Below are 26,274 nucleotides of genomic sequence, written 5' to 3' on the forward strand. Positions count from 1 at the left end.
TGTGTGCAATACATTGGTTGAACCATGGATTTTTCTTTGGTGCAATCTTTAATTTACGCAGCGGTACGAATTTCTCATAAAGACATGTTATGTGAGCTCGTGTTGTTCTACTTGGGAATTAACATCATCCATCTTAAATATTATATTCCAGTCATATGTATTAAATTCATCATTAAGTTTGGTAATGCCAATGCTCTTAAAATTTCGGTACCATATGTCGTCGTCAATCTTTGTACAATTAAAATCATTAGTCAGGAAAAGTAGGTCGTGTCTAGAAAATATTGGGACAGATAATGCATTATATAGAACCATTTTTTCTTTATCATTAACAAAACAAAGGTCCAATAATGTGTTTGCAGTGTTTGAGAAATGTGTTGCTCTACTATTATTGACTTGATGCAAGCCTAACGATGCCATCGCTGACGCCCTATGTCGTTCCTTCAGTATATTGCTGTTTTGATCCCCGATTATAATTACGTCAGTATAGCTTAAAGATAAGTCTGAAATTACGTCAATTACTTGGTTGTAGTTTGTTTTGCGATGTGGTCTGTACAGGCAGCCCAATAGTAATTTAGGAGAACGGTTGTAGGCCGATAATTCTATAAAAGTTATTCTATTGCACTTTCTGGAGGGTGTTTGCATATTAATTTGAATTTGAGTTTCTTATTTGTGTATATAGCAAAACCCCCACCATTTCTTTCCCGATCAGATCGGTATAGATCAATTCCGGTACACAAAATGACAGTATCACATAGATGCAGCATGAACCACTTTTCCGAAACACAAACTACATCAACATTCGATTCTTCAAGCATATATCGTAACTCATCAATCTTACCATAAAGACTCTGAGCATTTATATGACAAATATACATATATGCCATCTTTTTGTTTCGCCAGCGTACGAATCAATATCCTACTATTCGTTTGAAGTCTATTCATAGTCTTTGTTATATAGGGGTCGTCAAATTCCTTTGACCACCTCTTTATAAACCCAAGCACGCCCATGGCCTTATTTACCATGGTAGAAATGTGTTCGGAAAACTTTAACTTGGGGTCTAACATAACACCCAGATCATCCACCAGGGTAATTCTCTCAAGAGAACCACCAAATAGGGTACAGGGAGCCAACAAAGGGCTAGAACGATGAAATGTCATAACTCTGCATTTCGAGGCATTAAGGTGTAACAAGTTTGCACAACACCATGACTGAAAGTTATTGAGATCGGATTGCAAGCGAGAATGAAATGAAATGTCCGCGTACTGGACACAGAGTTTAACATCATCCGCATACATAAGTACTCGAGAGTATGTTAATACTGAAGGCAAGTCATTAATAAAGAGTGTGAAGAGTAAGGGGCCTAGATGGATGCCCTGTGCTACTCCCAAAGAAACCTTTACTGGTAAAGAGAGGGAGTTTTTGAAGAGGACTCTTTGAGACCTGGAACAAAGATAGCTAGAAATCCATCTCAGGAGGTTTGGGCGGAAACCCTTAAAGGTTATGCGCTATAAGGGATTGGTTTACAGAGTCGAATGCTTTTCTAAAGTCGGTGTAAATAACATCCGTCTGTAAGTTACCTTGAAAGCCTTTGAAAATGAAAGAGGTAACTCTAAAAAAAACATTAGGGACAGACTTCTTGACCTCGTGTTTGTTAACGATGCTTCTCTTGCTACGGTATCTAGAGCAAGCCCAATATCATACCCTGAAGATCCTTACCATCCAACTTTGTCGATATCCCTTGAGTGTACACGATCTGGTGGTGCTGACAGTTCCATGGCTCCTTGTCACATAAAGTGTTTTCGCAAAACAAACTTTATCGATTTAGATCTACATCTCTCGCGTGTTGATTGGTCGTTTCTCTATTCATTACCGAACATAGATGCAACTTTTAACTCGTTTTATAGCTCTATTTAATCCGCCCTTAATACATTTGTTCCAGATATCACTGTACCCGTATCGTCCAAGCCTCTCTGGATCTACAAGTATTCGTCATACTTAAAAAATAATAAATCCAGGTTCTATAAAAGTACCAGAAGTCGGGCTCCACGTCGGCCTTAGCTCTATACTCCTCCGCTCGCTCTCTGTTCCTTGCTGTTAATAGTCAGTGTTATAAGCATTACCTTTCATAATGTAGTAGTAACTTTCGTAGTGATCCTAAAAAATTCTATTCGTTCGTTAACTCTAAGCGTAAGTCAAACGCTTTTCCTCCTTCCCTTCGTTACCAGAACAAAACAGAAGCTTCTGCTGTTGGTATTGCAAATTTATTTGCTACCTTTTTCCAAACAACGTACTCGTCTCATATTTACAACGCATCCACTCCGTATCCGTACCAGCTACCTCAAGCTAACAGCATTTTTCTGCCCATTTTCGAGGAAAGCGTTCTTCAGGAAGGTTTGTCATCTATGGACATATCGTTTTCTGCGGGTTTCTCTTCAACCTGTCTTTGGAACAGTCTTGTCTCCCAGTAATTTCGAATGAGTCCTACATCATTCCGCTTCACAAAAAAGTTTCAAGATCAAATATTGAAAACTATCGTGGTATCGCAAAGCTTTCCGCCATCCCGAAGCTTCTTGAGTTCCTGGTCACCCGGCAACTGCAACATCTTTATTGCAGCTTGATATCTCCGTCGCAACACGGTTTTTTCAGACATCGTTCAACATCGACTAACCTTCTTGGTTAGTTGAAAACCGTGGGTTTCAAATTGGTTTGCAGACGGATGTAGTTTTTACGGACTTCAGCAAGGCATTCGATTCTGTGAACCATGCTCTGCTTATTCAAAAGCTCTCTATATTAGGGTTCCCAACGAATCTTCTAGATTGGATTTTGTCCTATCTCTCTAACCGTACTCAACGTGTTTTTTTTTTCTAACGTATTGTCAAATACTGTTTATGTTACTTCAGGTGAGCCACAGGGAACTCATCTGGGCCCGCTTCTGTTTATTTTATTTGTGAATGACCTTCCTCAAGTTATAACATACTCTACTACACTAATGTATGCTGATGATGCTAAAATCTGTCTTTCTTACTCTGATTGGTATTTGCACACACGCCTTCAACTGGATCTAAGTGAACTACTATTGTGGTGTTCAACTAATCTTCTTTTTTTGAACCTTTCTAAATGCAAACTTATGACATTTTACCGTCGCGCTCCACATTTTGTCTCATATGTTCTAGGAAATCATGTCCTCGAGCGAATTTCGAGTTCAACTGACCTCGGAGTCCCATTTGATCATAAGATGTGTTTCAACACCCATATAGCTGCAACTGTAAATAAAGCTAAGGGTGTTTTAGCGTTCATCAAGCGTTGGTCCAAGGAGTTTGACGACCCGTACGTTACGAAACAACTGTACATCTCGTTGGAAAAGCAATTTTTAATTTTTGCCCTTCGTAACTTTAACTGGGACTCGGGTAGAATCTTGACACCCTACCTGTCTAGGCTAAATCTTATTGACCTGCCGTCGTTGCACCATCGCAGAATATGCAATGGCGTAATGTTCGTGCACAAGCTCCTTCTCGGGGCTGTTGACTCCCAAACTCTGTTGGGTCAGATTGACTTGGCCGTTCCATCTAGACCTACCCGTACTTTTAGACCTATCCGTTTACCTATATGTAGGTCTAATTATGCTGATCATGAACCTTTTAGGGTTTTATGCCATAATTATAACTCCCTCTCCCAAACCCTATGCCCTGAATTGTCTCTTAAACTAATTGCATGCAATATTTATAATCACTTAAATTAAGCTAACTTTTAACTTCTCTTTTTCCGCCTTTAGAAATTGAGTACCATTATTAACAGTTAATTTGTTAATTTAATAAATAAATAAATAACAAGTTCGTGGTGGTTGATCGCCGCCTTATAAATCCATGCTGAGTTGCAGACATAAGTGACTTGCAGAGATGTTGCAAGTGCGGAGTTAAAACCTTCTCAAACATTTTAGGAATAGCGGATAACTTTGCTATACCTCTATAATTTTTTGCATCAGACTTGCTACCTTTTTATGGAGAGGAATTATAAACGATTCCTTCCAGATCGGGGGGAAGCAAGAAGAATCGATGGACAGGGTGAATAGTTTAAGCAAAGGTCCACACAGAGCCTCGGCGCAGTACCTGAGTACACAACCTGGAACCCCGTCTGGACCCGGTGAAAACACCGGCTTAACTAGTCGAAGATAATGAAGAAGGGAACATTCATTTAACAAGGGACTGAAAATGCCGTTCGACCTCGGTAAACCGTATGGGTACGGATGACCAGAGTAGCTTTCCTCAGAATAGGTGGTTTGGAAAAATTGGGCAAAAAGATCGGCAATTGCCTGATCATTATTTGCCGACGTATTACACAATGATAGCGAGGATGGGTGTGCGGACGTTCTACGCTTACTGTTTACGAAGCAGTAAAACTGTTTAGGGTCCTGAGAAAAATGTATCCTGCATCGAGTTTGACCGAGCTGTAACATAGCGAGAGTGAGAAGTAGGAGAACCAACTTCTTGGAATTTTTTATAAAGTCTTGATTTTAAGTTTTTTAGACTGGATAACTCTTTTGTAAACCATGGGGGTTTTCCAGATCTAATCGGACAAGAAATCGGGACACAAGAATCCAAAAATTGTGCCAAGAGCATTAAAAAAATGTTTGTGCCTTTTATGACATCAGTACACAAGTACAAAGCGGACCAATCAAAATCCCTAATGAGGTTATTAAGCTTCGCAAACTCGGCTTTACGAAAGCAGCGAACACGTTCAGGTAGCCTACTCGACCGATTCAATACAGTTGGTCCTATATCTAGCGACACTTCGAAAGTAGGGTGGTAGGCGTCTTCAGGTATAGTGAGCGGAAGGGCTCGGGTTAACAACACTATGGTCGGATCCGATACAAAGCACAGATCAAGCAATCGACCCAAGGAATTTTTCACATGGTTGACTTGAGACAGGGACAGGTCAAGCAAGCCGTCAACAAAGTCATGTCGTGACATGGGCACTAGGATACTAGACTCGTTTACCGAAGACCAAACAGTTACCTTGAAAGCCTTGGCAATTTGAAGTCATCAAGAACCATCATATGATCTTTATCTGATAGCGAGGAAGAAACAGCAGTTAAGGCGGACAAATGCTGCTCATAAATAGAGATATCCGAAGAAGGTGGAATATATGTAGAAGCAAGTAATGAATATTGCGGAAGCGGGAAAAATCAGTTTTACACACAGGAATTCCAGTTCCGGTTGAACCTGGACTGTGAAATGTTCCAACGTGAAGTTAGAGTCCACTGCAATCAGAACCCCTCCTGCACGTCGACACGAACGATCCTTTCTAAAAGTTGTGTACCGTACTGCCAAAACCTCGGAACTAAGAATGTCCGGCTTTAACCAGGTTTCAGTAAACACAATAACGTGGGAAGCAAATGCAACACTATCCCGGAAAAGAGTGCTGAGCTTACTACGCAAGCCTCTTACATTCTGATAGGTTACTAAAAGAGAAGTTAGTTTTTTGGAAAGGTGGAAACAAGACGGGAAGTTGAGGTTGAGGGTGGCACACTGGAAAGATTTGGAAGGGATATGGGGGGCCTATTCTTCTTCTTAGCCTTAAACTCCTTCACCACCAAATGCTCCGGCCAAAATTTGGCGGAGCAAATGGTGTCAAATTGAGTTGGGGAGATGCTTATCTTAAACGAGGCTATCTCCCTGGCATAAGAGAAGTTGAATTTCTCCACCTTTAAACCCACGGCTTTTATTTTGCTTTGAATGAAAGCAATTACATCATTAGATGTGAGGTCAGGGGCCAGCCGTGAAACAAGAACTTGTCGTTTTGGTGGGACTCCCACCAGTGGTTTAGTCACCACAGGCCTAGTACCTGTGGTTGCAATATCCGCAGAACCTTCTGATCACTGGTGGGGTCGGAATAGACGGGACAGCTAGCGAGCTGGCGGACACCACAGACACGGACGCTGCAGACGTACTTGGCTGCACGTTCTCCGAAGCGATGAATTCGGCTATCGAATCTGCATCGCCAGCAGCTGTCGTTGCCCTTGGAATGGCAAACGAGATCAACTGCTGCACACTTGGAGAGGTCGGAGTCAGTTTTTCGGCGGCGCACGGCTGAGTGACGGTTGGCCCTTGTAGATCCCGCGGAGTGACCTTTTTACGCCTCGGAGACTCATTCAGCAGTTGCAGACCGCCAAATTGAGACTCCATGGCTAGGAGCCGATCGTACTGCTTTTTAAAGCCAACGGTCAGCTCCTTAAAGCCCTTCCGCGTCTGCCTCATGAAAGCCACCATTACGTTTTTATATGGCATCGCCCACGAGGCCCGTAAACCCAGCGCATTTTGCGTGCACTACGCTATCGCAAAAAAACAAAAACGCGTCTGATCTACGAAAGAGAACGAACGATATTCGATGTAGAAAAATAATTGTTCTGTACCCTATTCATGTCTTTAAATCCGTTTTGAATATTTGTCTTGCTAAGATTGAGATATGATCGGTTCGTCTCTTATTATATATGTAGCGGGCAATGTTGTTAAGTGTTCCCTTTAGTTTTTTTTTAGATTCAGCGTCACAATTTCCAAATATTTCAATCCCATAGAATAAGGTGGGTGTCAAATATGTCTTAGCTATCATTAGTTTGAGTATATCTGGTAATTTTATGTTGGTGCGAGCTGTCTTAGTAGACTATATGTTCTACCAGTAGCTTTCACCACCTGGTTACTCCAAGAAAGCGTATTGTTAAATGTTAATCCTAAGTTTTCCACATGATCTACGTAATTAATTTGAATTCGTATTTAGTTGCTTCTTGTATATTATTACACATTTAAATTTATCTGGATTAAGTGCCAGACCATTACGCTTCGCCCAGCTACTCACATTGAACAAATCACTGTTACACACATTTATAGACTCATCAATTTTACTCAATGGACGACTAACATACATTTGGACAGCATCCGCATATAATGAGAACAAAAGCGGTCCAAGAACTGAACCTTGAGGCACACCACCTGTAGTGCTCATCATTGAAGAGATTATACTTCCACTTACTACTACCTGTCTTCTTTCACATTACTAAAATTGAAAAAGTTGACTAATTTACTTAATAAGATTTCGTGGTCAACCGTGTCAAATGCTTTACTGAAGTCAAGTAGTACTAATAGCGTCCCATTTCCTTCATCTTGTTTTAATCTAATGTCTTCCGTTATATATAATATTGCCGTAGTAAAACTTGTTTGCCTTATGTAACCTGACTGTTTGTCACTTAGTAGTGCATTGTTACCTAGGAAAGTTCAAATTTGTTGTGAAATTAATTTTTCAAGGCCTTTGACAAAAACGATAGATTTTATATTGGTCTATATTCATTTTTTCCTTTAGGGACCGGGGTTATTTTCGCAAGCTTCCATGTACTTGGAAATATTGATTTTGTTAAGACAGTGTTGCAAATATAAGTCACATGAGGCAATATTTTCGGAAGTAAGATTTTTTTAAATTTTTTGATGTATTTCATCTAGTCCCATTGCATTTGACTTAATTTTAAGCACAGATTCAAGGACATCACACTGACTGGCACACATGAAGCTAAAGTTATTATCGCAGGAACTATTCGGTATATTGTCAAGATAGTGATTAAATGCTACTTCAGGTACCCCGTTTATCACAAACTTTATATTTAATTCATCTATGTGTACATCAATTTTGGTGTTATTTGTCCTCTTCCCTATTCCCAAGTCTTTTAGCTCCCGCCATGTCCTTCTTGTTGATATTGCAGTTTGAAACCTTACAGAATGAAAAGACCTTTTAGCTGTCAGTATTAATTGGTTGAATTTTTTCCTTAAAGTTTTAAATTCTTGATAATGAACAGACGTTTGGTAGCGTTTCCATTTGTTATATGCTTTGTCCCTTAATGATATATTGTGTGCAATACATTGGTTGAACCATGGATTTTTCTTTGGTGCAATCTTTAATTTACGCAGCGGTACGAATTTCTCATAAAGACATGTTATGTGAGCTCGTGTTGTTCTACTTGGGAATTAACATCATCCATCTTAAATATTATATTCCAGTCATATGTATTAAATTCATCATTAAGTTTGGTAATGCCAATGCTCTTAAAATTTCGGTACCATATGTCGTCGTCAATCTTTGTACAATTAAAATCATTAGTCAGGAAAAGTAGGTCGTGTCTAGAAAATATTGGGACAGATAATGCATTATATAGAACCATTTTTTCTTTATCATTAACAAAACAAAGGTCCAATAATGTGTTTGCAGTGTTTGAGAAATGTGTTGCTCTACTATTATTGACTTGATGCAAGCCTAACGATGCCATCGCTGACGCCCTATGTCGTTCCTTCAGTATATTGCTGTTTTGATCCCCGATTATAATTACGTCAGTATAGCTTAAAGATAAGTCTGAAATTACGTCAATTACTTGGTTGTAGTTTGTTTTGCGATGTGGTCTGTACAGGCAGCCCAATAGTAATTTAGGAGAACGGTTGTAGGCCGATAATTCTATAAAAGTTATTCTATTGCACTTTCTGGAGGGTGTTTGCATATTAATTTGAATTTGAGTTTCTTATTTGTGTATATAGCAAAACCCCCACCATTTCTTTCCCGATCAGATCGGTATAGATCAATTCCGGTACACAAAATGACAGTATCACATAGATGCAGCATGAACCACTTTTCCGAAACACAAACTACATCAACATTCGATTCTTCAAGCATATATCGTAACTCATCAATCTTACCATAAAGACTCTGAGCATTTATATGACAAATATACATATATGCCATCTTTTTGTTTCGCCAGCGTACGAATCAATATCCTACTATTCGTTTGAAGTCTATTCATATTATGGACCGTTTAAAAGATATTAAATAGCATATTAGCAGCACACGCAATATACACAAATCACTTCTAACTCTATAAAAACATAAAACCTTAAACTTTAACATTATAGGGTTATTCTGGTCTGTCTCAACTGGCCTGTTAACTGCACCTGGATCACCTGTGCAAGCTCATCCTCGGAAGTATCCCGCAATGTTTGTAGGTCATGCATCTTCTCCACTCTAAAAATTTCTCCAGCTGGATATTTCTTAACAAAACAGCCGATAACGCTTTTCCTTTTTTCATTTTCATCGCCTCTTTGAAAAAAACCAGATTCTCTTTTATATAAAACGCTGCCTGCGAGTCGAATTCCATTAGGTCCAGTTATAGCAGTTTTTTCGATTCCCTGCGATAGTTGCCAACAGCTCGCAACAACGCCGCCTTCTCTCTCACACTTTCTATTCGCAGGATTATCACTGGATCAACAGCTGTTCCGTGATTTCTCTGTCGGATCTTAAAGATGTCTTTCACCCTTGGGAGGGGTGTTTGGTTAAGGGCAATGACCATCTTGTTGAATCGGACCTTCAACTTTTCACCTTCTTCAAAGGATATTCCATGATAACGGAGATCACACGCAATGTCCGCTTGGGCGCGTTCAACACATTGTGTGGTTAGATCTCTCACATGCGCACATATTTCTTGCATACCGTGTACCTTATTTTTATACCCGATACTCAAAATGAGTATTGGGGTATATTAGATTTGTGGTAAAAGTGGATGTGTGTAACGTCCAGAAGGAATCGTTTCCGACCCCATAAAGTATATATATTCTTGATCAGCATCAATAGCCGAGTCGATTGAGCCATGTCTGTCTGTCCGTCTGTCCGTCCGTCCGTCTGTCCGTCTGTCCGTCCCCTTCAGCGCCTAGTGCTCAAAGACTATAAGAGCTAGAGCAACGATGTTTTGGATCCAGACTTCTGTGATATGTCACTGCTACAAAAATATTTCAAAACTTCGCCCCGCCCACTTCCGCCCCCACAAAGGACGAAAATCTGTGGCATCCACAATTTTTAAGATATGAGAAAACCAAAAACGTATGATTGTAGAGAATGACCATATCTTTAAGACTGCGGAATCTGAATTGGATCGTATTATTATTATAGCCAGCATCAAGAAAACAATTTCATTTTTTCTCGCCCTGTCTCTCTCTAACACACACGTAGCATAGGCGGCTTTGCTTAGAGTAAAACATGAGCGCCTAGATCTCAGAGACTACAAAAGCTAGAGCAACCAAATTTGGTATCCACACTCCTAATATATCGGACCGAGACGAGTTTGTTTCAAAATTTCGCCACAACCCCTTCCGCCCCCGCAAAGGACGAAAATCTGGGGATATTAAAAAATCTCAGAGACTATTAAGGCTAGAGTAACCAAATTTGGTATCCGCACTCCTGTTAGATTTTACTATAAAACGTGTATCTCAATTTCGCCCCACCCCCTTCCGCCCCCACAAAGAACGAAAATCTGTTGCATCCACAATATTGCACATTCGAGAAAACTAAAAACGCAGAATCATAGATAATGACCATATCTATCAGATTGCTGAATCTGGATCAGATCAGATCATTTTTATAGCCAATAGGAACAAATCAATTTGCAGTGGCTACGCAGCGCCCGACGTCACGCTCAGACTGATTTTCTGTCTCTCTCGCACGCACTCTTTGTCGTGTCGTTTAATATTAGCGGCGTCTGCCGGAGGAGAGCCATACTGACTTAGTATCGGGTATAACCGTAGAGTTGCGGTGTCCGCAGCAACTCACAACGTTCCCCCTCGTTAGGTTTGATAATCTGCGGCTCCATTTCGTGGATTACCTCACCCGCCTTTTCCAATTGCAGGACACGTTTACTAAGTTTCTTCACATCTTCTGCCATACCAAGAATTTGATTGGTCATAGCTGTGAACTTTTCCTCTATGGCCTGCAATACACCTTCAGACTTTTGCGTATTTGCCGTGATTAGTTCAGCCTGCTTAGCAAAGATTCTGTCCAGGGCTTTCTGTATAGTATCTGGTATTTCCTCAGAACTCTTCGAACCCTTGAGGTCAGTTACAGATTGTTCTTCAGACGTTTTGATACTGGAGCCATGTTTAAACGTTTTCCGTTATGGTACTGCTTGACAGAGTTTTATACTGCGTTGCTTATTTTGAAATACTGCTTTATTAACGGATGGATATACTGCTTTGCCGATTCCTTTACTGCACTGCTTTCAACCTTTTATTGGGTATGGCTTCATTATTTTTTCAGTGACTCCGAAATGATCAAATGCTGGTTTACTGAGAGTGGTTCAGAACAATAACAAATATTCTTCTTGCACAACACAGCCAATAACAAATATTATTCCACTGTATGTTATTAAAATTGGCGTTTCACTGATACCTTCAATTTTTTTCACCGTCAATTGTTGTCTTTCAATGCGGACACTGTTTATGATGTGAATAAAAAACCCTGTTTAATAAATAATAGTGTATCCTTCGAGTTTTGCACGATTTTGTTCCTCTGTATGTTGTACACGACTTGCTTGCTTGGGCGGCGAGTTGAGGCTAGGCGGAATACTGGCCGTGAGATGCGTTCCCAGGAGCCGTTCCATCGTCTTCGGAAGGAAGGAAGGTAGAATTATGGGTCTGAAATCTTTCGGGCAGTGTGCGAGGTCTTGCCTGCCTTGGGAATGAAGACGACTTTGATTTGAAGCCAGGTGTCCGGGATGTATCCATGGAAGCAGTATATCCTTTTAAGCCAATTAGTGGCTTTTTGTCGAGCGTGAATCAGTTGGCTAGGAATAATGCCAACTGGCCCCGCAGATTTGTGTGGCTTAAAGCTTTTGATCGCCCAGGAAATGTTCTCATGGATTAGCAGGTTCGGGATTTCACTTGAGGCTGCAGAAGGAGCCGCGAAGTCTGCTCTCATCATAGCCAGGGAAGGGGGTTTCTAAGGAGAAGATGTAGTGACTCATTGCTGGAAGCTGTCCAAGACTGGTCGGCATTCTTCAGATAGCCCAGAAAGGGTGTTGTCTTCGAGAGAACTCTACGCAAGCGCGAGGCTTCTAAGCTATTCTTGATTTCGCTACAGAACTTACGCTATGAGGCGCGTTTGGTTTTCATAAGTTTTTTATTATAAATTGACAGACTGACCTTGTATTCGGCCCAGGTCCGCTCAACGTTCTCAACCTTAGCTCCGGGGTCTTTCTGGAGTTCCCCCTTGGGCAGACGCCAGGAACACCGGGTCATCGTTGCCCATGACGAAGGCCGCACGTGTCTTGTCCTATCTGTATAGGCAGAAGCGCCACCTGGATTCAAGGCACGCCATGAGCCCGAAACACCTGTGCCCTGTTCCGAGTGTACAGCTCCCCGTTTAGCACTCGATGGATGTGCGTTCGCATTTCTTTCTTGTAGCTCCTAGGTAGAGTTTTATACTCTTCGTTAATGATGTTACGCTCCTTGGATAATTGAGGTCGTTCCTTTGGAGTGATTGATCCTCGTTCCACAAAAGCAGGGTGTATTCAGCACGGTTATCACGGTTATTTTCTGAATGAATCCACGGTTTCTGAACTGGAGGCAATGATTACTACCAAAGACCATAAAATATTAAATTTTGCACTGAAAACAAAAAAACCATTCAATTTTGTGAGCAACGCCAGGGAACTCTTTTCGTCTATGCTTTTTTCGAAACCAGAACTGAAACCCCGCGTGCCCCAAAAGTTGACATGAGCAGCCATCTTTTCTGTGCGTCATAAAACATCTTAGTAATTTTGGTGATTTTGGTAATTTTTGATCCAGAGACGGACAAGACAGACAATTGTATTTACTCCGCCATTAAATTCACTTTAAATAGAGTACTAATATTAAAAAAGCTATTTATGTACAAAACGCTAAATAGCCACAAGTACTCTCTGCGGCACACTTGTAGCAGAAATTTTTTGTCAAGCTATCAATAATGAAACCATTTCGTCTATATTGCTTATGATAGACACTATTTATTTTGTTATACCCGATATATTATGGGTACATTCGATTTTTGGTGGCAGTGGAAGTGTTTAACACCCAAGGGGAAGCGTTTCCGACGCCATAAAGTATATACATATAATCTTAATCAGCATTAATACCTGCATTAATACCTGCAGCATTAATAGTTTAGTGAAAAAGAAAAAAAAAAAACAGTAGTTTCAAATCAAAGAGATCCCTTTCCCCAAGAGATTTAAATTTTTTCAAAATAAGTACTTTAATATTTTTTATACTCGATACTCAAAATGAGTATAGGGGTATATTAGATTTGTGGTGAAAATGGATGTGTGCAAGGTCCAGAAGGAAGCGTTTCCGACCCAATAAAGTATATATATTCTTGATCAGCATCAATAGCCAAGTCGATTGAGCCATGTCTGTCTGTCCGTCTGTCCGTCCCTATGACCGCCTAGTGCTCAGAGACTATAAGAGCTAGAACAACGAAAAATAAATAAATAAATAAATAATGAGAAAACCAAAAACGCAGAATCGTAGAGAATGACCATATCTTTTAGACTGCAGAATCTGATTTGAATCGTATTATTATTATAGCCAAAATGAAGAAAATAATTTCATTTCTCTCTCATGTTCTCTCTAACACACACGTTTCATGGTCGGCTTTGCCTATTGCTAAAAGTGAGCGCCTAGATCTCAGAGCTATAAGAGCTAGAGCAACCAAATTTGGTATCCACACTCCTGTGATATCGGACCTGTGCAAGTTTATTTCACCCCCTTCCGCCCCCGCAAAGGACGAAAATCTGGGGAATCCACAAATCTCAGAGACTATTAAGGCTAGAGTAACCAAATGTAATATCCACACTCCTGTTTAATCTCACTACGAAAATCTGTGGCATCCACAATATTGAAGATACGAAAAAACTAAAAACGCACAGTCATAGAGAATGACCATATCTATCTTAATATCTTGCTGGATCTGGATCAGATCGGATCATTTGTACAGCCAAAAGAAACAAATCAATTTGCAGTGGCTACGCATCGCCCGACGACACGTTCAAACTGATTTTTTGTCTCTCTTGCACGCAATCTTTGTCGTGTCGTTCAATGGCAGCACCATCTGCCTGAGGAGAGCCATACTGACTAAGTATCGGGTATAAATGTAGAGTTGCGGTAGCTGCAGCAACTCACAACGTTCCCCCTCGTTTTATTTTACTTCGGCTAAAAATTAACCAAATTTGTACTCATTAAATCAATAAGGATGCCCACAGAAGAAATAGTGGAAAATATCATTCAAATACTATCAGAAGAAATTAGAGTTCTTTCAGAACTTCAAAATGTATCGGGACGAAACATTTAAGAATGGGGGGAGTTAACGTACCCAATTCTATTGAGCTCTTATACGAGTTGTAAACAATCTTTGGCTTTCTAAGCCGAAAAAAATTTCAATCTTGGGCCTCCGCCTAATTGGTTTTTTGTTCAAGATATAAACAATCTCAATTTTTGGCTCCCACCACAATCTCAATCTTTGGCTTCCACCTAATTGATTTTTAAGATATACAATCTCAATCTTGGGCTCCCGGCACAATCCCAATATTTGACACTCGCCTAAATGGAAAAACAATCTTTGCCCACACCCGGTTTCTGATAAACAATCTTACACCCGGCTTTCTGCAGATTCTGCACTTTGAACATTTTACAGTTCTCAATCTTTGGATGACGAAATCCAATTTTCAGGACGGCGAAATCAATCGGGACGTTTATAGAAAAATTATTCCCGAAAGGGATTGACGATGCAGAGATCAAAAAGGTTCAATTCAAAAACCCTTTGTCCGAAAACCTTTCTAACCCTCAACTTAAGTCTATATCTGTGAACTTAGAAGTTAAACAAAGCTTTTTTAAAAACGTAATCTGCTACCGCAGTTATTTAATTTTCATCCTTGCACCAAGTAGATTTTTTCATGAATTTTTTTGTGATTTTCACTATTCAAGATATTCAATACGACACTCACTTGGTTTTTATACCCAATACTCAAAATGGGTATTGGGGTATATTAGATTTGTGGTGAAAATGTATGTGTGTAACGTTCGGAAGGAATCGTTTCCGACCCCATAAAGTATATATTATATTCTTGATCAGCATCAATAGCCGAGTCGATTGAGGCCTGTCTGTCTGTCCGTCTGTCCGTCCGTCCAGCGCCTAGTGCTCAAAGACTATAAGATCTAGAGCAACGATGTTTTGGATCCAGACTTCTGTGATATGTCACTGCTACAAAAATATTTCAAAACGTCACCCCGCCCACTTCCGCCCCCACAAAGAACGAAAATCTGTGGCATCCACATTTTTAAAGATACGATAAAACCAAAAACGCAGAATCGTAGAGGATGACTATATGTTCTAGAGTGTAAAATCTCAACCAGATCGTATAATTATTATAGCCAGAATCAAGAAAACAATTTCATTCTTTCTCGCTCTGCTTCTCTCTAACACACAGGTTTCATGGTCGGCTTTGCCAATTGCAAAATATGAGTTCAAGGATCTCAGAACCTATAAGAGCCAGAGCAACCACATTTGGTATCCACACTCCTGTGATATCGGACCTTGACCGTTTCGTGTCCAAATTTCGCCACACCCCCTTCCGCCCCCGCAAAGGACGAAAATCTGGGGCATCCACAAATCTCAGAGACTATTAAGGCTAGAGTAACCAAATTTGGTATCCGCACTTCTGTTAGATCTCACTATAAAACGTATATCTCAGAATTTCGCCCCACCCTTTTCCGCCCCCACAAAGGACGAAAATCTGTTGCATCCACAATATTGCAGATTCGAGAAAACTAAAAACGCAGAATCATAGATAATGACCATATCTATCAGATTGCTGAATCTGGATCAGATCAGATCATTTTTATAGCCCAAAGGAACAAATCAATTTTCAGTGGCTACGCTGCGCCCGACGTCACGCTCAGACTGATTTTCTGTCTCTCTCGCACGCACTCCTTGTCGTGTCGTTTAATATTAGCGGCGTCTGCCGGAGGAGAGCCATACTGACTAAGTATCGGGTATAACTGTAGAGTTGCGGTCTCCGCAGCAACTCACAACGTTCCCCCTCGTTTTTTTTATACCCGATACTCAAAATGAGTATTGGGGTATATTAGATTTGTGGTAAAAGTGGATGTGTGTAACGTCCAGAAGGAATCGTTTCCGACCCCATAAAGTATATATATTCTTGATCAGCATCAATAGCCGAGTCGATTGAGCCCTGTCTGTCTGTCCGTCTGTCCGTCCCCTTCAGCGCCTAGTGCTCAAAGACTATACGAGCTAGAGCAACGATGTTTTGGATCCAGACTTCTGTGATATGTCACTGCTACAAAAATATTTCAAAACTTCGCCCCGCCCACTTCCGCCCCCACAAAAGGCGAAAATCTGTGGCATCCACAAATTCAAAAATACGAGAAAACTGAAAACGCAGAATCGTAGAGGATGACTATATGTTCTAGAGTATAAAATCTGAACCAGATCGTATAATTTTCATAGCCAGAATCAATAAAACAATTTCATTTTTTCTCGCTCTGTCTCTCTATAACACACAGGTTGCATGGTCGGTTTTGCCTATTGCAAAATATGAGTTCCTAGATCTCGGAGACTATAAAAGCTAGAGCAACCAAATCTTTTATCCACACTCCTGTGATATCGGACCTTGACGAGTTAGTTTCAAAATTTCGCTACACCCCCTTCCGCCCACGCAAAGGACGAATATCTGGGGCATCCACAAATCTCTGAGACTATCAAGGCTAGAAAAACCAAATTTGGTATCCACTCTCCTGTTAGATCTCACTATAAAACGTATATCTCAAAATTTTGCCCCACCCCATTCCGCCCCCACAAAGAACGAAAATCGGTGGCATCCACAATATTGAAGATACGAGAAAACTAAAAACGCACAATCATAGAGAATTTGTATAGCCATTATAGCCATTTTTATATAATTTTCAGTGGCTACGCAGCTCCCGACACGTTCAGACACGTTTTCTGTCTCTCCCGCACGCACACATTGTCGCTCAATGTATCGGGTATAAATGTAGAGTTGCGGTCTCCGCAGCAACTCACAACGTTACCCCTCGTTGTTTAAAATGTTGTATTGAAAATGTTTAATCTTAAGAGGGTTATGGTATCAACTAAATTTAGTAGTCTAGTTATTAATTGTAAACGATGCTTTGTCAGTATCGTTTCTTCATTGAAGATGACATTTTTTAATAAATTTGATAGCAATTCAATTTCTTTGAAAAATTTGGAATTTATTATAAATTGTTTTTGGAAGAATGGAAAAAATTTCTTTAATATTTAATGTTATCTTTATGTATAATTCTGTTTCTATTGTTGATTATAATTTTATTCGGTCGATGTTCCTTAACTAGATGTTTTTTGTGTCGAGATTGAAGTTTATTTCTTTCTCCGAATTTCTTTTCTTCTATTCTATACTTTTTTTCTCTTCTATCTTTGTTATTGTAGGCTGTTTAACTCGTGGATTGTGGTCACTAATATTGGTGTGCAAGTGAACTGTATATATACGAAAACACAACCCCGGTGATTTGAGATAATTCTTTATTAGCTGCGCTTCTGAACCGTCTTTCTCGATCGCCATTTACAAAGTGAAGTTACTTTATTATCGATGTTTCTTATCCGATATCTCACTATTGGTATTTCCCGCCGAGTGTATCGATGGTGCGGTAAATACCAATGCGCGCTGTATGCTATTTTAAATACTAATTGAGTGCCTTACTAATTATTACCTTGCTACAATTCGGCCATCCTGACCGGAGTGCTCCCGAACTCCTTACATTTAAGGTAGTTTCTAGATAGATTGATTTATTACTGTTGGGTGTGGTTTACTCTTAACATTTTAAGTTTACGTATTACAATCATTTTCTTCATTTTGATTCCCTGTGACATTTGTATTATTACAATTTTCTATCCACGGCTTCATATTCGCCACCGCCCAAACTCCTTTATACGGGATCCTTGATTGTTGAAACCCCTCTACATCTTCTAGCAAATACCTATCATTTTTTAGCACCTTTGATATCTTATAAGGTCCTTTGAACTTCGGGATAAGCTTTTTAGACACCCCTATATGAGTGTCGAAATTTCTCACCATAACTAGATCATTATCTACGTACACGTGTGGCTCCCTTCGCTTTGAATCTGCTGCTTGTTTGTTATAAGACTGTATTTTTTCCTGATGAGTGCCTGCTACTGTTCTAATCTTTTCTAGATCCCTTGTTGCCCGTTGTTCGGTTAGTTCTTCTAGATGATCTTTTAGTAAATCTGAAACCTTTCCTTTTTGTACGACCCCAAACAACATTCTACTCGGGTGTTCATTAATTGTTCTTTGAATTATGTTGTTCATCGCGTGTTCTACTGTTTCTACTACCATATCCCAGTGTAATCCTTTTTCCGGGTCAACAAGCTTTGCAATCATGGGTCCCAAACTTCTGTTAACCCGTTCTACCTGCCCGTTGGCCTGTGGGGACCCTGTTGCTATCTTTACGTGTTTAACATTGCTCTGTTCCAAGAATTCTTCAAACTCTTTTGACGTGAAACAGCTTCCTCTGTCTGACACAATGCATCTGGGTCTACTGTAAGCTCGGAAATAATCTTTCATTGCAATTACTGCTTCCTTTGTGCTAGTGGTTTTGGTCGTATAAAGTCTTACGAATTTGGTGAACGCGTCTATTACTACTAAAACATGTTTGTTGGCCCTGCCTTTGTCGACTGGCCCGAAATGGTCGATATGTACTACCTTGAATGGTCCCGACCCTTTTGGTATGTTGTGTAAAAACCCTTCCTCTTTTCCGTGCTTTGCTGAGTACGCGATGCATTTTAGACAGTTTTCTATGTGTCGCTTGGCTTTATACCTAACGTTTAAGATCCAGTAGCTTTTCGATATAGCGTCGGTCATCTTGTCTATCCCGACGTGCCCTAGTTCATCGTGGTACTTATAGAGTACGTGGCCTTCCATTTCCTCGGGTACGCAGAATAGGATAGTATTGTTATCTTTTTTCCTGTATATTATTCCGTTTCTCATCTCATAATGTTTGTGCTCTGATTTCTGTAACGTTTCTCTCAGCTCCATCAGTTTGTTATCTCTGTTTTGGCATATAATTAAATTTTCTTCAAAGGTGTTTGTGTCTACCGTGAGTATCTGAATGGCTCTGCTTAGTGCATCTACGTGTTGCATTCTGCTTCCTGACCAGTGTTCTAATTTGTAGTCATAATTATGTAACTCTAACGCCCAGCGGGCAATGCGTGGATTGAGTTCTTTTTTGTTTAGAGTCATAGTTAGCGCGTTGCAGTCTGTCACTATTTTTAAGGGTATGCCTTGCACGTATACTCTAAACCGTTGTAGTGCATAAATTATCGCTAGTGTCTCCAGCTCAAAGCTGTGGTATTTGGCTTCGGTAATTGTTGTTCGCTTGGAGAAATAGAAGACTGGGTGCATTCTGCCATCACCCTTCTTCTGCATTAGAATTGACCCGAAACCCAACGAACTTGCATCGCAATGTAATTCTGTCGTATCTCTGGGATTGTAAAGTGCCAAGATCGGTGCTTCCAACAAGTTACGTTTGAGTTGTTCGAAACATTCTAGTTCTACAATACCGAATTCAAACTTCCTGTCTTTTTTGACCAAATCATAAAGGGGCTTAGCTTTCGTAGAAAAATCTTTTACGAACCGTCTAAAGTAAGAACATAACCCTAAGAAAATCTGCACTTCATTCGTTTTCGTAGGGACTGGGAACCCTTTTACTGCCTGTAATCCCTTCGTATCTGGTTTAATTCCGTTACCCGATATGGAATAGCCCAGGTACTTAACTGACTTCTGACTGTAAGAATTCGCATTTATCAATCCTTAATTCAAGTTTATTCTCTACCAATCGTCTCATCACTTCTTGTAAAATTTCCATGTGACTAGCACTATCTTTTGTTGCTACCATAATATCGTCCATGTATATTAAAACTTTGTCTTCCTTTACCTTGTCTGCGAAAATTTTGTTTGTGAATCTTTGAAACACCGCAGATGCATTTCGTAACCCGAACGGCATCCTCAACCATTCGTATTGTCCCATTGGGGTCGTGAACGACGTGTATTTAACTGAATCTTTATGCATAAATACGTGGAAGTATCCATTCTTCAGGTCTAACTTGGTGAAAAGTCTTTTCCCTGACAGTTTATCTAGTAGGTCGTCTATAAGAGGCATTGGGTAATTGTCCTTTATCATTCCTTTATTAAGTGTGCGATAATCGACGCACAGTCTCAACTCTCCCGAATTCTTTTTTACCAGTACTATAGGCGAAACGTATTCTGACTCACTGGTTCTGATGTAACCTTTTTCTGTGTAATCGTCTATCATTTTCTGTACTTGGGCTTTTTCGCTGTACGACAGTCTTCTAGGTGGGCAATGAAACGGTTTTTCGTGTTCGAAGTTCAACTTCATTTCCCACTTGGTTTGTGGTAAGTTTGGTCTTTCTGCGTTTACATGCGCTGTCCTAAACATGTATTTAAGTCGTCCTGCGAGTTCTTGGCTACATTCTGTCCCTACTTTCAACTCCCAATCGTTTTCTTTGTCTGGATACTGGCTTGGTAGTTCGTTGAAATTGGCTTTTACGCTCTCGCAGGTATCGCTTTCTTCCAGACATTCAACCATTGCAGAACACTCATTTTCTACCTTGCCTTCACTTTCTACTTCATGCTCGTTCTGTTTACCACCCTCATCTTTTACTTCACACTCATATTCTCCTAAACAATCATTCTCTATTCCACACTCATTTTCTTCTAAGCACTCATTTTTTCCTAAACACTCATTCTCTATTCCACACTCATTTTCTTCTAAACACTCATTTTTTATGTCACACTCACTTTCTTTTAACCACTCATCTTCTCCTAAACACTCATTTTTTATTTCACACTCATTTTCTTCTAAACACTCATTTTCTCCTAAGCACTCATTTTTTATTTCACACTCATTTTCTTCTAAACACTCATTTTCACCTAAACACTCTTTTTTTATTCCTTTTTCGTTATCTGTTTCACGCTTGCTCCTTTCTATACAATTATTTTCTATTTCGCACTTGTTTTTTGTCCCACTCTCCTTCTCCTTGCAAATGTCAATTACAATTTTAAATTTGCATACATTTATAAAATCCCTACCTAACACAGCCTCATAGCCCATCGACTTGTCTGTCACTACTAGTAATTCAAAGTTTATTCGATTTTTGTTAATAATTACAAAACTGGGTATTTTACCAAAGATGTTAAGTTTGCTATTGTTTAGTCCAACATAAGCGTAATCCGCATTTTTATTCAAAATAAATTCAATTTCTCTGTTTTTCTTGTCTTTGTTAAACTTATATAAACTTAAATCATCTTCTTTGATTTCATTTGAACTTAATCGTGAGCGCTCTTCCGCATTATTTAGTTTATTTTCCGACTGGTGCTCAAGACATGATAACTTTATAAAACTTATTGGGCTCCCAGAGTCGATGAGGCAATCTAAGGACAAGGATTTTTTTATTGTAATTGCTAATGTATATATTAAATTTGTATATGTAATCGTTATGTACCTTGTTCTTCTTTTCGTCACAGTGTGACACCTGGTGACTCATGCTGCCGCATCCGTAGCACGCTCCTCTTTCGCGCTTGGGCTTGCGGCACTCCCCTGCCACGTGGCCCAAAGAGTTGCAGTTGTAGCAGCGAATGGGTGTTGGCGAGGCTCCAGTGTTTGCCCCCTCAGTTGAACCGTACTTCTTTGGCAGCATGATCTTCTCGAACGCCTTGAGTAGTTGATATGGAGCACCAAAGCACTGCATGTGGGCTTGCCTACGCAGGCCTACGTCTGGGATACCTTCGATAAACTCCTCGTCGTCAATGACTATGCGGGATGCCAGCGCCACTTTGGCGTTGAAGTACATTGAGAACTCCTCGTCACGTCCCCATGAACGGGACTCGAACTTGCGGCGGAGCAACAGTTTGCTTTCCTTGGGATGGAAAGTGTCTTCCATGACGTTCAACAACTGATCGATTGGCAACGACATGTGCTCCGGACTCGAATGCAGCCACACCAATGCTTTGTCCTTAAGCTTCGACATTAGCGGCATTAGTAGCTTCTCATCCTTCAATTTGTTCACTTTTGCGATGGCCTTAAACTGCGCGATCCAAGTTGTGACGTCATCGTTGTTTCCAGAAATGTTGCCATGATATGTTGGCAACATGTCTTTGGCGGCATTTAGCAGCATGATGCCAGCGTCATTGTTGGCGGCCGGTGTTGTGTTCTCTACTCTCCCTTCCTTCTCCCTCTCGCGATGCAGCTTCAGCAGCTCGATTTGCAATTTTAATATTTCAACCTCTGCTCGATATTCGCCGTGGTTGTTGTTGTGCCCAGGCGCTTGCGGTGCTTTTTCGTTCTTCTCTTTGTGTTCGCTCTTCGTCGAGTCTAGATCTGCGGCTGCCTCATCTTCCCTCTCGCTCTCGCTTGTTTCGGCTGCCGGTGGTCCCTGTCCCCGCAGCTCTACTGGTATTTCGTTGTCTCGCTGCCATGGCGGCTTTGCTTCCACCTTTCGGTAGAGTGAGGGCCTCCAGCCCATGATGCAATTATACAAGGTTGTCTCGTCGGCAAAAGTTAGTCCCTTAACGTATGCTAGCAATAAGTGCGAGTGAAGAGCACATAGTATAGTGAGTGTGAGTGAGACGGTATATGTTGATGTTGATTAACCCTTAACAGGCCCGTGGGTTTTAAAATTTTAAAATAAAATGATTTTACTGATATATTAATATTTAAATTTTATGCAGCCATTAATAATTTTTCTTCAACATTTTTAGTTATATTAAAATGTTCTTTTACATAATATATAAAGATTACTTCTAATTTTGTGGTATTTTTTTTATATGCTTTTTATAATTTTGTTGTTGTCGGGACATAAGGGTTAAGAATATATCAAAGAATTCGTCCGTGAACAACCTTCATCATCAACAAGCAAGCATGCACTGACGATAAGGGACAACACGAACGAACTCGGCTCCCGACGAGACCACCTTGTATAATTGCATCATGCTCCAGCCATTCGCGCAGCTGGGCGGCCGAGAACTCCTCCGTGCCGACCAAGCCCGACATGTTTTTTTCAGCCTTCGACGGACGAGAAAAGAAAAATGTTCGCTATTTTTCACTGGCGGCGGTTGATCCTATCCCACTTCTGAAATTGTAGGCTGTCCAACTCGTGGATTGTGGTCACTTATATTGGTGTGCAAGTGAACTGTATATATACGAAAACACAAGCCCGGTGATTTGAGATAATTCTTTATTAGCTGCGCTTCTGAACCGTCTTTCTCGATCGCCATTTACAAAGTGAAGTTACTTTATTATCGATGTTTCTTATCCGATATCTCACTATTGGTATTTCCCGCCGAGTGTATCGATGGTGCGGTAAATACCAATGCGCGCTGTATGCTATTTTAAATACTAATTGAGTGCCTTACTAATTATTACCTTGCTACATTATGTACCTTAAGCATTTTTGTCTGAGCTTCCTTAAGATTACTTAAGGAATGGATTATTCTTGTGCTCTATTTTGTTATATAAAATGTCATACGGCGTTTGATTGGTCGTTGATCCTTGATGCACCGCGCTATTTCTGTTTTTGTGGAATGTACCCTTTCTACCTGTCCATTTGAGGTGCTGGGATCAGCATAATAAATAGTTAAGATACTCCTTTGTATGAATGATTTAAATTGTGCTGAAGTAAAACTTGGTTCGTTGTCAGTCATTAATGATGTTGCTAACGGAAAGTGTTGCAAAATTTCCATTACCTTATTTTAAATGTTTAATTTACTTTGGATTTCCTTGATCTCCAAGTATTTGGAATAAGAATCTATACAAGCTATGAATGTTAGGTTTTGGGCATAGTATATGTCTAAATGTAATTGATCTCCTTCTTTTGCTGGAATGGGAGCTTCCCCAATTGGAATTTTTACAGGGTGTCTGTGATATTTGTTTTTGTTACAGATCTCACAATTTTTGATATACTCTTTCAGTTTTTTGTGTAGGTTTGGCCAATAATACAACTTAGATATTTGTTTGTAATTTTCGTCTTATCCTCTATGGGCTCTGCAATGTGTTTCTTCTATAATTATAGCTTTGTCTTTTGCGTTTACTATATCTTGAAGGAACTTTCTCGTGAAGAGAAATTTATTTATGAAGTTTTCCTTAAGCTTATTTTGGATAAGGTATAATTCTTGTTGTATAATTCTGGTTGTACCAATTCAATATGTGCAATTAAACTGTCTTTGAAATTATTAAATGCTTCTACTGCTGGTTCATCTAATTGTATTGAAGCTTTTTTATGCCCTTCGTGAAACTTTTCCATTTAATCCACTTAGACATTTTGTTAGTGGTTTGGGAATTGTGGCATAGTTACGGACGAATTTTCTGTAATAACCTGCTAATCCTAAGAAGCTGCGTGGCTCTGATATTTTTCGAATTTGGGAAACAATGTATCCCAGAAATTTGGGTTCTAATTGAAATAATTTAGACTTCTCTTGGGAAATTTTCATATTTGCGTTGTGCTAAATATGTATTACTGTATTAAGATCTTTATAGTGTTGATCAATAGTTTTTGAAAATATTATGATATCGTCCATATAGACGTGACAGGTTTTCCTTACTTGTTCTCTAAGTATGTCGTCCTTTGCCCTTTAAAAAATTATGGCAGCATTAGACAATCCCATCTGCATTCTCAAAAATTCATATTTACCATTATTTATGGAAAAAGATGTTTTTTCTATATCTGATTCTCTCTGATAATCTAAAATCTGATAGAAACCTGACTCTAAATCAATGGCCGAGAAATACTTTGCCTTACCAAAATTGGAAAGAATTACTGAAGGATCTTGCATAGGGTATCTATCCGGTATGGTGTTTTCATTAAGTTTTTTAAAGTCTATTACTAATCTATGTTTAGGAGTTCCATCCTCATTTACTCCCTTCTTTGGTACTACTATTACCGGTAAATGATATGGGCTTTTACTAGGTCTGATTATTCCTTCATCCTTCATTACTTCATAACATTTTACTTATTTCGTTATTAACGAGTTCGTTAACCGAATAATCATATGGATACTGTTTACCATATACCGGTCTCTCATGTTCAGTGTTTATCTCTCCTTTTATATCCGTTCTAAAGGGTAACTGTAAATTTGTATTGGCATGGTCTTCTTCGATTAAAGCTTCTTTGTATGTTATTGTGTTATACAATTTCATTTTTTTCGATTCAGAGTTTGCATATTTTTGTATGTCGCATATTTCTAGACGGCGTGCTCAGGATTTTTTCATCCCAAACTATTAAAGCTTTTGATGTCGGATAATTCAACGACGGCGGGTTCAGGATATTTGAATCCCAAACTATTTATTTCTTTATTGACGGATAATTTTTCGTCGGCGTGCTCAGGATTTTTTGATCCCAAGCTGTATAAACTGCCTTCTGCCTTTACTGAATCACTTCTCATTTCTTTTTCTTCTTCAAAATATTTTTTTATTATAGATTCCTTCAATGGAAGGATGGTTGTTCCTTCTGTAAATGTTAATTTGTTTAAAGAAAGAACCTCATCGTATATTATATTCTCTTCATTATCTTTATAACTTAAAGTCCCCTTTCCTGTATCAATAACAGCTCCGATTTTCTTTAATAGGTTAAATCCTACTAGTAAATCCGAATCCATTCCATTTATTTCGTAAAACGCTTGTTTTGTGTTAAAAATAGTTATATTATGGAAATATTTAATTATCGAAAACCCATTTACTGTAGCAACTTTCTTATAAATTAATAATTCTTTTTTATTTTCGTAAATTCCCTATTTTATATAACAGGAAGCTGCTCCCGTATCTATTAAAACTTTTAGTTTTCGTTTAGTTTTCTATCTATTCTTTTTAAGTAGGGCAGACCTACTTCACCTTATCCGCATGGCTTTATTAGCCGGTTGTTTTGATGTTTCAATTGGTTTTCGTTTTTGTGCTGGATTTGCGTTAGATTGATTGTTCTGTACTACGTTTGCTCTAAAACGCTGAGCTTGTATATAATTGTTATTATTTCTCTGATAATAACCATTATTATTTTCCCGATAATATCTATTATTATTCTGTCGGTACTGGATTTTTATTGATTCGTGATTGGTTCTGGGGCCTGATTTTGTTGTCTGTTACCAAAGAAATAGGGTTGTCCCCATGACATTTTATGCTTTTGGAAATCGTTTTTCTTCTCGAATGGTTAATTGTTCGTCTTTGGTTGACTTTGGTTAAATCTTAACGTGTTATGGTTATTCACTGGATTTCTGGGGCTACTGAATTGATAGGCAAATCGGGCACGTCTACTATTCGCTTGCAATTCTTGTACCTTTGCCAAAGCATTCGGTA

At 39.5% G+C, this 26,274-nt stretch overlaps 2 protein-coding genes across 2 annotated transcripts in view; one reads left to right on the plus strand and one right to left on the minus strand.

Annotated features, from left to right (window-relative positions):
- Positions 1-26,274, plus strand: part of LOC117186430 (neuronal acetylcholine receptor subunit alpha-7) — a 378,182-nt gene that overhangs the window by 316,340 nt on the left and 35,568 nt on the right. The window lies entirely within an intron of this gene.
- LOC117186432 lies at positions 21,143-22,488 on the minus strand. Its single transcript, XM_033387238.1, has 2 exons — positions 21,437-22,488; positions 21,143-21,365 (listed from the first exon to the last, which is right to left on the minus strand). Exons 1-2 carry the CDS (start codon positions 22,454-22,456, stop codon positions 21,336-21,338), a joined length of 1,050 nt encoding a protein of 349 aa, XP_033243129.1. The 5' UTR covers positions 22,457-22,488; the 3' UTR covers positions 21,143-21,335.

Source organism: Drosophila miranda, chromosome XR (assembly GCF_003369915.1).
Source record: "Drosophila miranda strain MSH22 chromosome XR, D.miranda_PacBio2.1, whole genome shotgun sequence".
Taxonomy (NCBI): Eukaryota; Metazoa; Arthropoda; class Insecta; order Diptera; family Drosophilidae; genus Drosophila; species Drosophila miranda.